General features: G+C 34.5%; 2 protein-coding genes across 3 annotated transcripts; one reads left to right on the forward strand and one right to left on the reverse strand.

Annotated features, from left to right (window-relative positions):
* Window positions 1–997: 997 nt before the first annotated feature.
* On the forward strand, window positions 998–4900 carry LOC103946552 (probable NAD(P)H dehydrogenase (quinone) FQR1-like 1). Its single transcript, XM_009357274.3, has 4 exons — window positions 998–1184; window positions 3417–3510; window positions 4116–4378; window positions 4475–4900. Exons 1-4 carry the CDS (start codon window positions 1162–1164, stop codon window positions 4707–4709), a joined length of 615 nt encoding a protein of 204 aa, XP_009355549.2. The 5' UTR covers window positions 998–1161; the 3' UTR covers window positions 4710–4900.
* A 3914-nt stretch (window positions 4901–8814) lies between these two features.
* LOC103946553 (transcription factor bHLH123) lies at window positions 8815–12053 on the reverse strand. 2 transcript variants are annotated; one of them, XM_009357277.3, is made up of 7 exons: window positions 11502–12053; window positions 10715–11324; window positions 10319–10408; window positions 10114–10179; window positions 9851–9916; window positions 9697–9750; window positions 8815–9543 (listed from the first exon to the last, which is right to left on the reverse strand). In XM_009357277.3, exons 1-7 carry the CDS (start codon window positions 11813–11815, stop codon window positions 9394–9396), a joined length of 1350 nt encoding a protein of 449 aa, XP_009355552.2. In that variant the 5' UTR covers window positions 11816–12053; the 3' UTR covers window positions 8815–9393. The 2 variants fall into 2 exon arrangements, with proteins under 2 accessions (XP_009355552.2, XP_009355551.2); XM_009357276.3 differs by having other exon boundaries at window positions 10319–10426; window positions 11502–12051.
* Window positions 12054–15433: the final 3380 nt, after the last annotated feature.

Raw genomic sequence — 15433 nt, forward strand, 5'->3', positions numbered from 1 at the left:
TAATAAACAACTAATATTTGTTGAAGCTTGGTGACACCAAAACACTATTCACCTTTTCCATTCTCTTTACACACACACACACACACACAAGCCCTTTAACAAGAGGGATCCCCAATTTTTTTTTTTAAATGTGTTGGATTGACTTTGATGAAATTGTATGGTTGAGATTAAATCACATGTCACACAATTTCATTAAAGTCAAATTCAACGGTCAAGAGGGTGTCCCTATTTTTTTAGAAAAATGGGGATCCCTCAATATATATACTAGCATTTGCCTACACACTTTGTGTGTATAAACACATTTTTTTAGAAAATGAGAAGGAGAGAGGGAGAGAGAGAATGTGTGGGGAGTTGGAGTTTTTTGTTTTTTTTTTTTTAAATATTGGAGGTAGTTTAACATCACCTATAGGTGAGGCTTCAATAAAAAAACATTAAAATTTGGACATGTGAAATTACATTATTGCCCATCATTTTTTGGCGTGATAGAAAACTAAGTTGTTTTTTCACCCTATTTTGGTTAACAAAGAGGATTTCATTAATTAGTGGAATATATATATATATATATATATATATATATATATATATATATATATTTTTTTTTTTTTTAATTTGTCCTCTTGTATATATTTCCTCTAAAAAGAGCTAAAAAACATTATATCCAATAGTTCACCAAAAAAAAAAAAAATTATATCCAATAAATAATAGGAATTGTTATTGACACTTTAAAATTTTCATTTTGCACTCCAAGCTTTTTATAATTAGAAATAAAAATACATTTATGAGAAATGTAGAATAAAATTTATGAAATGTTAATAACAGTTCCCTAAATAATAAAGTATTAATTAAAATGACTTCTTCTTGATCCTTTGCTAGTAGAAGCTCCCACGATGATGAGCATGACACCACCCTAGCATCATTATTCCATTGCTTCAATCACAACTAAAGATTCATTTACTACAGTCAGCAAATAAATAAATAAAAAATCAGCCACCGTTAAGAGAAATTAAAATAATAATTAAACTTTAATCCTATATTCCAGTCCACTATAAAATGGGTTCCGGCTTCTTCCGCTGGTTGTGCAAAATCGTCAACGTTCCCTGCATTTGGCTCAAAACCCACAACAAACAGTAAAATCACAAAAGACTGCGGAGGACTGCATTCATGGCCACCAAAGTGTATATTGTGTAAGTCCCAGTTCTTTATTTTAATTTTTGCATTTTTTATTGTATACCAATTCACTATGAAGTATGAACTGGGAATGTGTTAATGAATGATCGGTCTTTTTAGTTTTTTAATTTGATTTCGTTGTTGCTGGGTAATGGTAGTTTGTAGTCTGTGAGAGCTTCAATCTGTTGGAATTTTGAATTGGTTATTGCTTCATCGGAATATGGCTGGTTCCGAAATTTTAATTAGAAGGAACCCATTTGATTAATCTTTCTGTTGGATTGAATCTTTGTGTTTTTGCATGTTTTGTTGAAGTGGGTGTTATTTTTCTTATTCAAAGTGTTTAAAGGCTGAATCTTTATATTTTTAGGAAGATTTCGGGGTGGTGAGTCAGAGACTCTGGCTTTTCCATTTTTTTTTTTTTTTTTTTTTGTATGTTTTGCTGAAGAGTGAGAAAGTAAGAGCCAGTTTAGGATTAGGAAACTTATGCATTTCTGATAATTATAGATCAGTAGCGTCCTGTTTTATTTTGTTTTGAATCCATCATCGAAGAATTTCAGCCGCGGAGAAAAATAGAACGGTTGAAGTGAATTAGATAATTTCTTATGTGAATTACACTCTTTCACTGAATATAGGTAAATATAGAACACGAGGGTTGTAGTTTCTTCATTTCCTACTGTATGGACGATGTTTGGAACTATGGATTACCCCCAAGATCAGATTTTTGCATAGTAGGAAATGTGATTGGTTTATGGTTATAGCCATCGTGGTTGTTTTAATGATGTTGATTCTAAATGGAGAAATTGTCTCTTTAATGAGTTCCTCATGTTATTGGATTTGTAATGTTGAAAACCACTTGCTTTGAATCCTTCAGAAGAAATTAGCTTTGTAAAGTAATAGAACAAGGAAATTTCTGGAGGAATGGGAAAAAACAGTTTTGCTTTGCTGAGGCAGTTTTGTTTAGATTAATGGATGTTATAGTGCATTTTGAAACCTAAGTAAGTTATCGTCTAGAATAGGGATTCGTTTTTCGAGAATCTCTACTAATCAGTTTGCGGAGGAAAACATTTAATAGTTTCAAATTTTAATGCATCTGGAATGTTAGAGATCTGCTGAACATGATAGAAGTTTGGAATAGTAACACTTTTGTATACTACACACTATGACCTATAGTTCCTTTAATGTTATGATCCATTTGAATTGATAGAAAATGACAAATACTGAATCCATCATCATTCATTCCTTCTACTGTTTGTCCATGCCAATATTCTTTCCACTCTGTTTCACTAGATATAACCTTGGTAGTCAATTTAAAGTCCAAACAATTGCCTTTGTTAGGCTAGGAAATTAGGAATTGAAAGGGGAGGATAGGAGAGGTGATTGGCAGGGAAAGGCAGAGTTGTAGGTTCTTCTTGAGGTCTTTTACCGACATGCGTATCTTCAGAACGTTGTCCCAGACCTGATCGATGAAAGAGATTTCTTCTCCATTCAGGTCCACAGCTTGACCACAGAGCGATCTTCTGGGTATTGCTTCCATGGGGTAGAGTGATCTGGTCAAGAGGAATATGGTCACCAATTGTTGGAACCAAATTCGAGAGGAACATGCATGTGGGTTGGTAGATAGTGTGTCGAAGATAGTTGACCTTGATTCTTAGAGGTAGTGGTATCATACTTTGATAACTAGCAGTGACAAGTCGGGCAATTTGGGATATTGAATATTTGGACTTTGAGACTACTGCTAGAGATGGTTGAATAGTTTTTCTACAGATTTGGAATTTCCTCACTGGAAAGGTTCAAATGTCAAATTTGGATATGAATGGATATGAACGCATATTAAGTCTCTCAAAATCGGGTCAATATATCTGAGATAGGATGAAATTTGTTCATTGATTTGGTTGGTGAAATAATGAAATAATTGGTTCTGGAAAATTGACAGAATCCAGCAGTTCAATTAGAGTCGCTTTTGTGGAATATATTTCCCAAGAATTTCTAACTGAGAATGCTAAGAGAATGTGACGGTCCCATGGAAATAATTTGTAATATAAAAGAAAAGGGAGCTGCTATTGGATACCAAAAATACTCATTCTGCCTGGAGGAGAGCAAAATGAATATGTCTTCGCCCTTATACTGTGTCGGATGATTTTTTGGAGTGCCAAAAAAACCTTACATCCAATTGATTTTCAACGATGCTATACTTCTTTTTTCATAAATAATGCAACCCTCTTAATCAAAATCCATGTTTGATTTTACAGGTACTACTCCATGTATGGACATGTCGGGAGACTAGCAGAAGAAATAAAGAAAGGGGCTTCATCTGTCGAAGGTGTAGAAGCCACCCTATGGCAAGTGAGTGTGCATTTTCTTTAATTTATTGATTTCACTCTGAACTCTTCAATTTAATTGAGTATGCTGAATGAACTTTGGACTGCTGATTTTGGGAAACAAGCCATTTTAAATAAAAATCAAACTTCATATTTTTGCATGAGTATAAACATGAGATGATTCTAAACATTACAACTAGTAGCCCTATGCCAAGGTTTTAGGGTTCCACCTTGCGTGGTGGTTTGCTCAACATCGTGACAAACATTTTTCCATGACTGTCTCAACTGTGTCCGGTATGCTAGTTATTATATTGAGCTTCGAGATTGGTAAAACTTGTATGAATCCTTGTCTAGTCTTCTCTAGTTTTATTTTAATTTCACCGTTGTCTTGTACAATTCATGATCTTCCTTTTCTCATTTGCTTACACACACAGTTATGCAACTCCCATCTACTTCCCTGTAGATGCTAGATATGATGATCCTGGTTCTTAGTAGAGGAGGAAATTTTGACTATTTTTTTTTGTGGATTTAATAATGGTTGGTTCTCTTCTGTTTCATGATTAGTTTGTCTTCTCTATCTCATTAATTTGATGGAATAGTAAGATTGACTACAGTGGGCTTATAAAACAGGTCCCTGAGACACTCCCAGAGGAAGTTCTTGGGAAAATGAGTGCACCACCAAAGAGTGATGCACCAATCATCTCGCCAAATGAACTGGCTGACGCAGATGGATTCGTTTTTGGCTTCCCAACAAGATTTGGTATGATGGCTGCCCAATTTAAGGCCTTTCTGGACGCAACAGGTGGTCTATGGAGAACACAACAGCTTGCTGGCAAACCTGCTGGAATCTTTTACAGCACCGCATCTCAAGGTGGCGGGCAAGAGACTACTGCGTAAGTTTGATCACATTTAATCAACTACACGAACATTGAAAATTTATCTGTATATTAGGTGGAGATTTTAATAATGTTGAGATTGTTTTTGTGTAGATTGACAGCCATCACGCAGCTGGTTCATCATGGGATGATATTTGTACCCATCGGTTACACATTCGGAGTCGGCATGTTTGAAATGGAGAATATCAAAGGCGGAAGTCCTTACGGTGCAGGAACTTATGCTGGGGACGGTTCAAGACAGCCATCTCAGCTTGAGCTGGAGCAAGCATTCCACCAAGGGAAGTACATTGCCACCATCACAAAGAAGCTCAAGGGAGCTGCTGCTTAAATACTCGGTGCACAAACATACTCAAATGGAAGCCCTTATCAATTCTTTATCCCCTATAGTTTCAATTTAAATTTCCGATTTCTATTTGTCTGCAAGTATAATTCTCGCTGTGTCTTATATATGCGTTTTTTCTCTGTGTTTTATGAATTACGGTTATTTATTCATAATTATAAGCGTTTGTTTGCTCACAATGCTACTGCCTAGAACGTTTGAACTGATGGACAAGCTTTACTACGTTGATTCGGAGCGAGTAACATGTACGTTGAGTAGGTTCGACGATGGTAGAGGAGGCCTCTCCGCTTAAGAGCTCGCATACGCATGCATCATTGCTGATGCATTTTTTTTACTTCTGATTAACAAATGATTCAATGTTAATAAACAATTAATGACTGTTAACAAAGAAATGATTATGAGATCAAAGATAAATACTACTTTTCCAAGAAACTCACCTGGAAATGATTAATGCTAAGGAGACTCTGTTAAAGTGATACTTTTATGGATCTTCTTTCATTACACAGTTTAATGTTAATTTTCGTTTCAATATTATAAAACAGCGTGATAATACATGAAATGAGCAATTCTCATGGAAAGTAACATATTATGCATCTCCAAGTTCCAACATCCAAAATTAATAAGGTTTTTTGGCTACTTTTAAAGGAAAATTTAGCAAAACTCAAGGAAAATTCAAGTACAATGGACTTTAAAAATTAATTAGTTTGATGAACAAAACTCGTTAAATTCATGTCTAACTATCCTATCACCACGGAGACTAGTAAATGAATTAGGTTAAATTGTAAATTAACAGTTTTCTCTCTCCTTCCACCTCTTTGTAATGCTGGGATGACGATGAAAAAGAGGATCGATGGCAGGCCTCAAGTGGCACGAGTTCGGGATGAATTTGTGCCAAGATGGGTTTCAAAGCCGGAGTTTGTGAAAGAATGAGTTGTCCTCTGGCGAAAACCGAATATGGAACTCGTTCAATGCAGTATCTGGCTTTGGATGGACACTCCGACATCTGGAATTGAAGCTGCATTGGTGGTGGTGGATCTGCTGCTATGTGGTTGGGGAGAGAGATACATAAGAAGCAGATCGAGTAGAGGGAAGGTAAAGCTGGAAGTATTGGCCCATTGGCTGCGGTGCGGGCTTCAAGAGAGAGAGAGAGAGAGAGAGAAAGAATTGGGTTTGTTCAATTTTGGGGAAAAAAAATATTAAAATATTTTAACTTACACTAAAATAGTTAGTATTATTGGAAGTGACATTTCTGTCATTTGGTCAGTTACAAGAACAAAAATTTAATTAGTGTTTTAAGAGTTACTTAATATGATTTAATGATATTTCTTTTTACTTGTAAGTGAGTGATTTTATTCTCGCAAAGACGAATTTGAACCACATTAACCTACTCCCGTTTTCTTAGTGTAGATAATATCATTTCTTAAAAAAATAAAAGTAAAAAAACCTAGTGTTGTAGGTGATGTTGTGAATTTCTAAGAGAAAGACAAAAGTCGATAATGCAAGATAGTATAATATATCTTCTTTAATTTAGACATGTTATGCCATAATAAATTATAATGATTAATGCTTAGATAGTTTCCTTCCACATTCATTTATGTTTCTTACTAAAGTTGATATTATTAGAGATTCTTTGAAGGGGATGGATATGTGACATTAATATTTTTATATAATTTTGTACACATGTTTTTGTGAGGTCTAATTTATAATGTGTTTCAACAATTTGAATCGTTCATTTTTTCGAACATAATTTTTCTTTTATGAGCACCAAGTATTTATTTGCATATTTTGTACTCATTGACAATTATAAATAGGTAAATAGACATAAATAGGACATTTTCTTAATCTTGGGATAGAAATAGGATTTTTTAAATATGCACATGGCATGCACAACAGTCAGACAAAAATAGGAATTTTCATACACCTTGAAATGACTGAATTGCCCTCGTATATAAATTTGTAAATTCCTCATATTTTCTAATTTATCTCTCTCTACTCTCCCTCCCTCTATCTCTAAAATTGATATTTATTGGATGTTCTTAGATTAGTAAAAGATAAAGAAAAACCCAGTTGGAAAATTTGATTCATTTGGAGATTGTTTGTGTTTGCTGATTAGCCCTATTGGGAAATGAACACATTTTTGTGCTTGTAGTTGTAGATGGGGGATTTCTTCCTCAAATCATCATCTTCTTCCTCAAATTCGAAATCTCATTCAAAACCCATTGGGTCAAAACCAATCTGCAGTCCAAAAAATTTTCAAATGTCGAAGAAAATCCATTATGAAAAACTAAAGACACCATTTTTTTGCTGCAATCTCTTTCTCTCCTCGCCGATGAACGCCTTCTCCTCTGAGTTCAAGGAAAATCCAAATTTTTTATTTGTATCAATACGTGCAACGACGTTAGTTTTGTTGTGGACGTGCATCGTGCAATTAACGACATTGGGGGATATGTGGGGGCCTAGATTCTGGAAATGAGATATGTAGTTAACAAATCTTTTACCTAAACCTAGATTCTGGAAATCCCACTAAAAATCATCTCTTTCCAGTTATATGCACATGATATGCTCACAGATATGAGCCAACCAAAAAACCCAGAGCTCACAGCTCTCTCTTCGAAATTAGAAAATGACGTTATCACCCGTGACGCCACCACTATATACACTATATGCACACCACATGCACATCATATGTACAGTAATGCATGATATGCACAGAACTTGAGATCGAGCAACGAGCTGGTTTTCACATTAATAAGAAACTTTAACGGCAACCTATTGGTATAGTGGATACAATTAAAACATAATTGTTATGTATATAAGGTTACAATGTCAGTTTGAAAAGTCTTGTTACGTATATTAACCACCGCTTAACCGTGCATGTGGAAAACATTATACTCGTTGTCGTCATTTCATGGACACGCATGACCCTTAATGTCTTCTAAGCTTTTTCTTAATTTTGTTTTTCGCCGAGTCCAACTAGGTTGTGGTCATACTCACTAATTTCCAGGGTACAACATACGTGCATCATAACTAGTGAACATTCCCGCTTCTCTTATTAAGATGTAGCCATGCACACCAAATGCACACCACATGCACATTACGGAAAAAATTTCACAAATTTTTGCAATTGTACGCTTGCACATTACGGAAAAATTTTCACAAATTTTTGCAATTGTACGCTTGAACCAGAAATTGTTCCATCCCAGTTTTGTAGCACGTTAAAACTTGAAATTTATTCCACAACCCATAGTCCCCAACATGAAACACAAACCCTAATTTAACTTCTAATTATTAATTCATCTTACAAACAACTCATTTATTCCATAAATCATTGATGAAAGAACTTGGAACTAAACACCCTACCTTACTATGCCAGCCGAAGCTTTAGTCGCCTGAAAAAATGGAACTTTTCCTATTTTGTGCATAGTGTGCATGAATTGTGCATAACCAGTTTGTCCTATTTTTGTCCCAAGATAAAGAAAATGTCATATTTTTGTCTATTTCTCTTATAAATATGTGGAGGCATAACTAAGAAAAATCATAACTTATTACAGTATGGAGTTTTTTTCCGATACATAACTGGTCACCAGTTAGGGCTAAATTTTTTTTATGATTTTAAGGAAGTTACTCCATTATAGAGTATTATTTTAAAGAAATTTGCCCTAGCAATTAATTAATATTATTGAAGGAATTTTTGACGTAAAAGTTAGTTTAATATGAATTTAAAAGGTACTTAAATCAATAATATACCTAAAATATAGAGTTTAATAAAAAACGAAAGCACTTTAATTTCAAATTAATAAATACTAAATGTTTAATATAAAAATGCTTAAGATGAAGTATCTGATTCTAATTAAACCAATAATGAAAGAAGAAAGTTTGGACCTCTGACCTCCCAATGGGAGCCCCTCAAAGTGACCATTCGATAAAAAGCACAGATCATGATTGCTAGCATCAAAAAGAAAACATCTAATGTTAATAACAAAATTGAAAATCCAAAAACAAATTGTAAGAAAACCTGAAAGGAGGAGTACTGGGGCATCTTCTGACTTCCACTAACATATTCTCATCACATAAACAAATAAAAAGTGAGATCTCCAATCAAATGCTATCCCCACACTTACTTAACCCCATTTTTCTACAAATTCAATTATTCCTTCCAAATTTTCTCCATCTTCCTTTTGGTTAAACTAAAGGTAGTGGCAACTCTACTCACAATATAGCAACAAGGAATAAAAGCTCCTTTATCTTTCTATAATAAAATCAGCTTCTATAACAACAATTTTCTCTCTAAAGCTCTAATTAATCATAAACTTCCCCTAAATTCAGCATCTGTTCTTATTCTTAATCCACCTCCTAATCATAATTCTTCAATTATTACAACAATTAATAGGCTCCAATTGGTCCCTATTGGCCAATTCTGCATCATTTTGCCTGTAGCTGGCCCAACAAGCTCATGTTCTTTGGAGGGTCATTTGCCTTTTCTCATGTCCCTCACCAGTTTTATTATTTCCCTTCCATTGCAGACCAGATCACAGATGTGGGATATCTCTGTTCGTTTCCCTCTTCTCTTTCTTGTTCACCTTATCATTCCCAACTTGGCTAGGGATTGATAAGATACATACATGTATGCACCGTATGTACGTACATAATTATACTACCATTTCTCTTTGCTCTATCTGAAAGTCCCTCCAAATGTAGGTGTCCAAAAATCAACTGTTGTCTCATGTGTCACCGGGAATGTGCTTGAAACCGGTACTAAACACAGCCCTCTGCTTCTAAGATCTTGCTTTGGACCATCGGGGTCCTTAACTTTATCAGAATTCTGCATTGACGGGAAAAAGAAAAATTGCAAGTACAAAATTAATCAACAGTAGATAAAAAAAATTAAGTAGTACCAAGAAGCTGATTGCGTCTATTGGAATCAGTACATAGGTATTATTTTTCCGAGTAGCAGAAGGAGAAGAATATATTATACCTGCTGCTGGTGTTGTATGACAGCTCCACTCTTCATGTATGGGGTGCTTAAAACCTGATATTATAAGATCAAAACATATTACATATATACATTATTATTTAGCATTATTATATGTGCTTAAGATGCATATATGATATAGCTTTATGGGACTTACATTAACTTGTTCATGGAGGAACTTGATATATTCGATGGCTTCAGAGAGTACCGAGGCTGTATCAGTCTGACACACAATAATATGGTTATTTAAAATCATCATACACAATCAAAGTTTTCATCTTATAACTTTGAAAAGATAAAAAATAAAGTAAAGAACACTTTTAAATTCAGAAAGAGAATGATATCTCAGACTCTAGCTAGCTAACTCTTGTGAAAGTAAAGAAGATATATAGATAGCGTTTTGGAGCTAAATTTACTTACCTTTCCGAAAGGTGAAACTAATTGTTGGAGGGCAGTGATTCTGTCCCCCATCTTCTCTTTCCTCACCTAAAACCAAAGCTACAAGTTCTCATCTATGTCTATGATAAAAGAAAAAGCTTAACACAACTCATCGCTAGCTTCTTGTCAAACCAAAAAAGAAAAAAGAAAAAAGAGAAGATAAAAAAGGTTACTGCTCATTTTGTACCTTAAAAGCTGGCAAAGGTGATGAGGTTTCATTCCTAGGCCTTTTGGATGCTGCTTCACTCCCACTTTTCTTCCCCACTGCACCCGATTCCTGAACTTCAGATATATTCTGCTCAGCCAATATTTAACATGTTAAATGACTCCAATCATGACAATAAAAACCCTAATCATGATGAATATGAAACACAATCGATAATTCTCGTATAATTGTTGCTTGACATATAATTTTTTTTATACATGCGATATTAGGAGAGGATTCAAACTTAATCAGCAATTTTAGTGCATTGGAATCTATTCTTAACCAATTAAGCTACAAGCAAGTTGGAATATAAAACGTTGATTCGTTCCTTAACAAGTTTTTGAAATCCACTAATTGTCTTTAACAACAATTGCGTACCTTCGGTTTTTCATCAAATCGTGCCGTGGGAAATTGTGGCTGCAACGAGGGGAAAAAGCTTGGCCGGACGTCTTTCATGGCGGCTTCATGAGGTGCATTCCAAAAGGGAGCATCATTAGAAAATTGTAAATGGCTCTGAGGAGGTTGTTTGGGAGGTGATGTTCTTAGAAACTGGGGTACTTTAGACCAAGACGGCAAAAGCTCACTAGAGTTATTAATTCCATAACTTCCTTGATAAGGAAAATTGATGATTGCTGAACTAGGCTGCTGAGGTTGATTATCATGATGAGGTCCCAATAGTCCTTGCAATATTGTAGATGGGCTTCCGTACAGAGCTGCTGATGCTGAATCTATTTGAAAACCGGAAGGCAATCCTTGACATGTCACCGTGCTTTCACCGGAGCTGTACCGAGGACTAAACTGTGTTTGATCTAAAGAAAATCCCCGGTTCATTTGCTTAAACTCGTTGTTAGAAGAATCCCCACAACCACCAGCAAACAACTTATCCCTCCATTGGAGCTGTTGGTCACTTTCTTGCTGAAAGTTAGCAGTATTGGAGTTCATGTTTTCTTGTAGTATTGATCGAAAACTAGTCTCCTTCTCACCGCGACTGTATACATATCAAATTATACAAAAATGAATGAAGTGAAAGACAAATTCCCTTTTAGGGTTTTTGTATATTGAGCATCATGACCAAGTTATATATATATATATATATATATATATGTTCATCCAAAATATAAAATCAAATAATTAGTAATTTTATGTACAGTTATTTTGGACTTACAATAAAGCTTGGTTCCAATCTGTGGCCTGAGAGGAAAGCCCTAAACCCATCATATGCAAGTTGGGGTCGCTGCCGCCGCCCGCGGAATCAGTCCCTTCTTGCAGCTTGTGAGTATCATGGAAGACCATAGATGAAGTACCTGAGACCGACCCGGAATCCATAGAAGACCTAGCCTTGATGTCAACTATGTCAGGTTGCCATCCGAAGCTTCCCAAGGTATTCAGGCTCGAAGACGAGGGCGATGCCCCCGTCTCGAACCTGGTTCTTGACGATGAGTCCCACCAGTTCCCAGGTGTCTGAAATTCATCTGCCATGGCTAACTGCAACTCAAATTAATTATAAAGGTTGATGCCCAACGGTTGCTGGACTGGTATTCTATTCTTTTGTTCGTGTTGTCTTCAACCTCTTGGACGCTACTAGTCTATTTGGAATCTACAAAGCTGTGGCTTCATAAAATGATGATGAGAAGCGGTTCGCTGCATCTCAGAAGTTTATATATATTTATATTAGGTGAATTTCAACCGTTTGGGTGTGAAGGAATGAAAGAAGTAACCGGAATGTGGTTGACATTTTAGGAGGTGATTAGACAATGAAAGGACCATTTCTAATTAAATTTACTTCCTTCATTCCTTTATTTTGTCTTTTAATGCTTTTTTTATATTGCCACTTTTATTTTGTTTCTTCGTTTAATCCTGTGACAATTAGGAGGCATATACTTTGATTGTGTGGTACTGCATGCTATGCTAGGCCGAATTATACATGTATTTTATGGTTTTTGTTTTGGTCTCAATACATGTATGATTGGTTGGCCACCCAAAGGGATCCACCCTTCCAAATATTATAGAGCAAGACAAAAGGGTAAAGTCTAGTTAGTACGTCAAAAACCAATTTCTCCGAGGAACTCATAGTAGTTGGAAACTAACTGGGCATTTCGTTATCAGAGATTCAGAATATAGTGTTTTAACCTATAAACATTGTATTCTGTCTATTTGGTAAATAGGATAGATGTCTAATTAGTTTGTTATTTTGTATGAATAATCTTTAAATAGGTTTCTTAAAAAAAATCAGATTATCAAACCATATTTTTGGATTTCTTTTAAGGTAGTAAGTATTTTATTAATCCAATAAAACGAACAATATCAACAATCAAGAATATAATTCTAAAAAATAATAATGATGTATTGTACATATTGATTCTCAATCTTAATGTAGTGAATTTTATTCACCCAAACCATATAGAAAATAAACATTTCTAATGCACAAGCCGGTCCTTGTATAGGTGCACATAAGTACATATTGATCCAGTAAGGGGTTCTGCCTTACAGCTCTCTTATCGTCATCAAGAAATAGACTAATTGGCTAACAAGATGGATGCCCGTAATGTTTAAGGAAAGTCCCCTGAACATTTAGGCATTTTGTGAAATGAAAAGAGCCCTACTGGGGCTGGAAGAAAGACTTTTTACCTACAATTCTCCTGATGAGCTCTTTAGTTAACTATGATAAAAAAGTGAGATAACCTTTGAACCTTCTAAGACTTAGCTTATTATAAGCCATCTGTTTGGTAGCAACTTTTTTTTCTTTTGTCTTTTACGAAAGAAAAGAGAAACATAGTGAGTCAATTGATTATATAATTAAAATTTTAGTTTTGAGTGTTAGTGGAGTATAGTTGCATGAGAACAAGCGACACAGCTGAACTAAGAACTTAAGTGAGAAGGTTGCTAGTATTTCTCAAAGAAAAAGGTACAGCCTAAAAACTGGCCTTGTTACCATAATTATGATACCATTTTGTATTGTTAACTTTAATCTTACTATTATTTTGTAATTTTGGACCGTAAAGTTTGACAACGTTGTAATCATACCATTTTAACTGTAATTCATGCATTGAATTTGAACGTCATGTGTAGCATACTAAACGTGAAAATAGAAAGCTCAAAAATGAACAACGATAATGTGTAGTTCCATGGCAGCCTAAAAACTGACCTCGTTACCATGCATAATTATAATACCATTTTGTATTGCTAACTTTAATCTTACTATTATTTTATAATTTTGGACTGTAATGTGTGAGAATACTGTAATCATACATTTCTTGTAATTCAAGCATTGAATTTTAACGCCATGTGTAGCACACTAAATGTGAAAATAGAAAGCTCGAAAGTGAATAACTATAATGTGTAGTTCCATGGCAACTACTAATAATGACTTATTTATGTAATATAACAAGATATTCGTAATGTAACAATCAATATTGGTAGTGCAATTTACAATATCATTTTGTAACCTTCTCATTGTTATTATGTTTATGTAAACAATGAGTGTCAATACATTTTTGAGTATTGTAGAACTTTCATAAACTAAAATAATTTCTTAGCTTCTATTTATTTTTTCCATCCAATCGCTTCCCTTGCAAATCCATTCTGGAAAGAAAAATGGAAAAAGAATAGTACTTGCTTTAACCAAGGTTCTAAAATATGTTAGGTGCTAGTCAAGTGGCTAACTGGAGCCTAGCACTTAGGTGCCTAGACGGACTAGGTGGATTTAATTAAATCTATTATATTTTGTGTAAATAAGTGTTTATTTATACTTAAAATATATATATGATTTCATCATAAACTACAAAATGGAATGACATATATATTATGAGATATTGGAACATAATGAAACCATAGGGAACAAGTATTTAATGTGTGTTCCTTTAAGTATTCAACAAGTCTCTTACAATTTATTGAAAAAATAAAATGCAAAATGAAAGTTATATATTTTTTGTATAAGTGAGTCGCAAACTAGGTGGGTCTGGGCGGGCTAGGCAGGTGCCTAGGAGGTCTAGGCCGGTGCCTCAATAGGTCTAGGCGCCCTTTATTAATTTTCAAACGCCTAAATATTAATCGGGACGGTGACTAACCACCCGCCTAGACGGCGCTAGGCTAAAATTTTTAGAACAGTGGCATTAACAGAAGTAAAAAAGTATTTCTTCAACCAAAAAGGTGTTCGAACTATTCCTTGACAATCCTATTAATTTAAGACGGGTCAACCAATTTGAAATATATATTGTAAAAAGGGAAAATTTGAAATAAGTCCAATTTTATAGACTACTATTTGAAATAGGTCTAATTTTTAATTACTTTGGACCCATTTTAAAAAACCCCTTGTAAAAACTAGTCGCATCGCATAAACCCTAGAATTCACAATTCAGGTGTACCTCCTTGAAAATTATGACTTGATAATTCACAACTCAGGTGTACTCCTTGTTCATTTAAATTGTGATAAAAGTAGTTGAAGGATCAACGTCCAGAGGAGGGGGCAAAGTAAAAGGGTGAAGCTAAAGAAGTTGGAATTGCGTATCATAGTTTGTTCATGGAATATAAAGGAGTCCTTAATTGACCAGTGCATTGTAAACTCGCTTGTTTGTAATTAGTGAGCGGAAATAGGTAATACCTCTGGCATTTTGTTTAAGGCCCTTCTGATCCATTGACAAATTTAATTTCGCTCGTGTATAACTTTCTCTTTTATTGTTTTTTTTTTTTTTTTTTTGTTGAAAGTAAGAGTAAATTTTTTTGCCGTTCTACCAAACCATACAATTACTGTACTTTATCATATACCGATTTTGTGCTATTTTTTTGTGCCAATCGGTAATCTTACATTAATTGTACCGAGCCAAAGCTATTTGTTATGATATTGGTATCCAAAATTGATAAAGACGATATTGGCGTACCGTAGCATCTCTACTTATGATTTAACATCTCATTCAAAGATACTCTAATGCAATATTCAATATGCTACTAAATTGGAAAAAAAAAAACAAAAACCTATACGAACAAGAAGTAATATTAAATGAGTAATGATAGGGATACTAAATTTCTAACCAAAATTTTGTAACCAAATGATATGGATGTTTATGATTGAATTATGGGTAAGGCTAGGGTGACCAAATT

This window comes from the organism of the source record quoted next, unplaced genomic scaffold, assembly GCF_019419815.1.
Source record: "Pyrus x bretschneideri cultivar Hongxiangsu unplaced genomic scaffold, Pyrus_bretschneideri_v1 Contig38, whole genome shotgun sequence".
Lineage (NCBI taxonomy): Eukaryota > Viridiplantae > Streptophyta > Magnoliopsida > Rosales > Rosaceae > Pyrus > Pyrus x bretschneideri.

Excerpts from the sequence above, each read along its gene's own strand:
- LOC103946553 (XM_009357276.3), bottom strand. The coding sequence starts at position 11,815 with ATGGCAGATGAATTTCAGACACCTGGGAACTGGTGGGACTCATCGTCA. Across the intron at positions 11,325-11,501 it reads GATTGGAACCAAGCTTTATT|TCGCGGTGAGAAGGAGACTA; the intron begins GTAAGTCCAAAA and ends ATATGTATACAG. Across the intron at positions 9,544-9,696 it reads TCATACAACACCAGCAGCAG|AATTCTGATAAAGTTAAGGA; the intron begins GTATAATATATT and ends CCGTCAATGCAG.
- LOC103946552 (XM_009357274.3), top strand. The coding sequence starts at position 1,162 with ATGGCCACCAAAGTGTATATTGT. Across the intron at positions 1,185-3,416 it reads GCCACCAAAGTGTATATTGT|GTACTACTCCATGTATGGAC; the intron begins GTAAGTCCCAGT and ends TTGATTTTACAG. Across the intron at positions 3,511-4,115 it reads TAGAAGCCACCCTATGGCAA|GTCCCTGAGACACTCCCAGA; the intron begins GTGAGTGTGCAT and ends CTTATAAAACAG.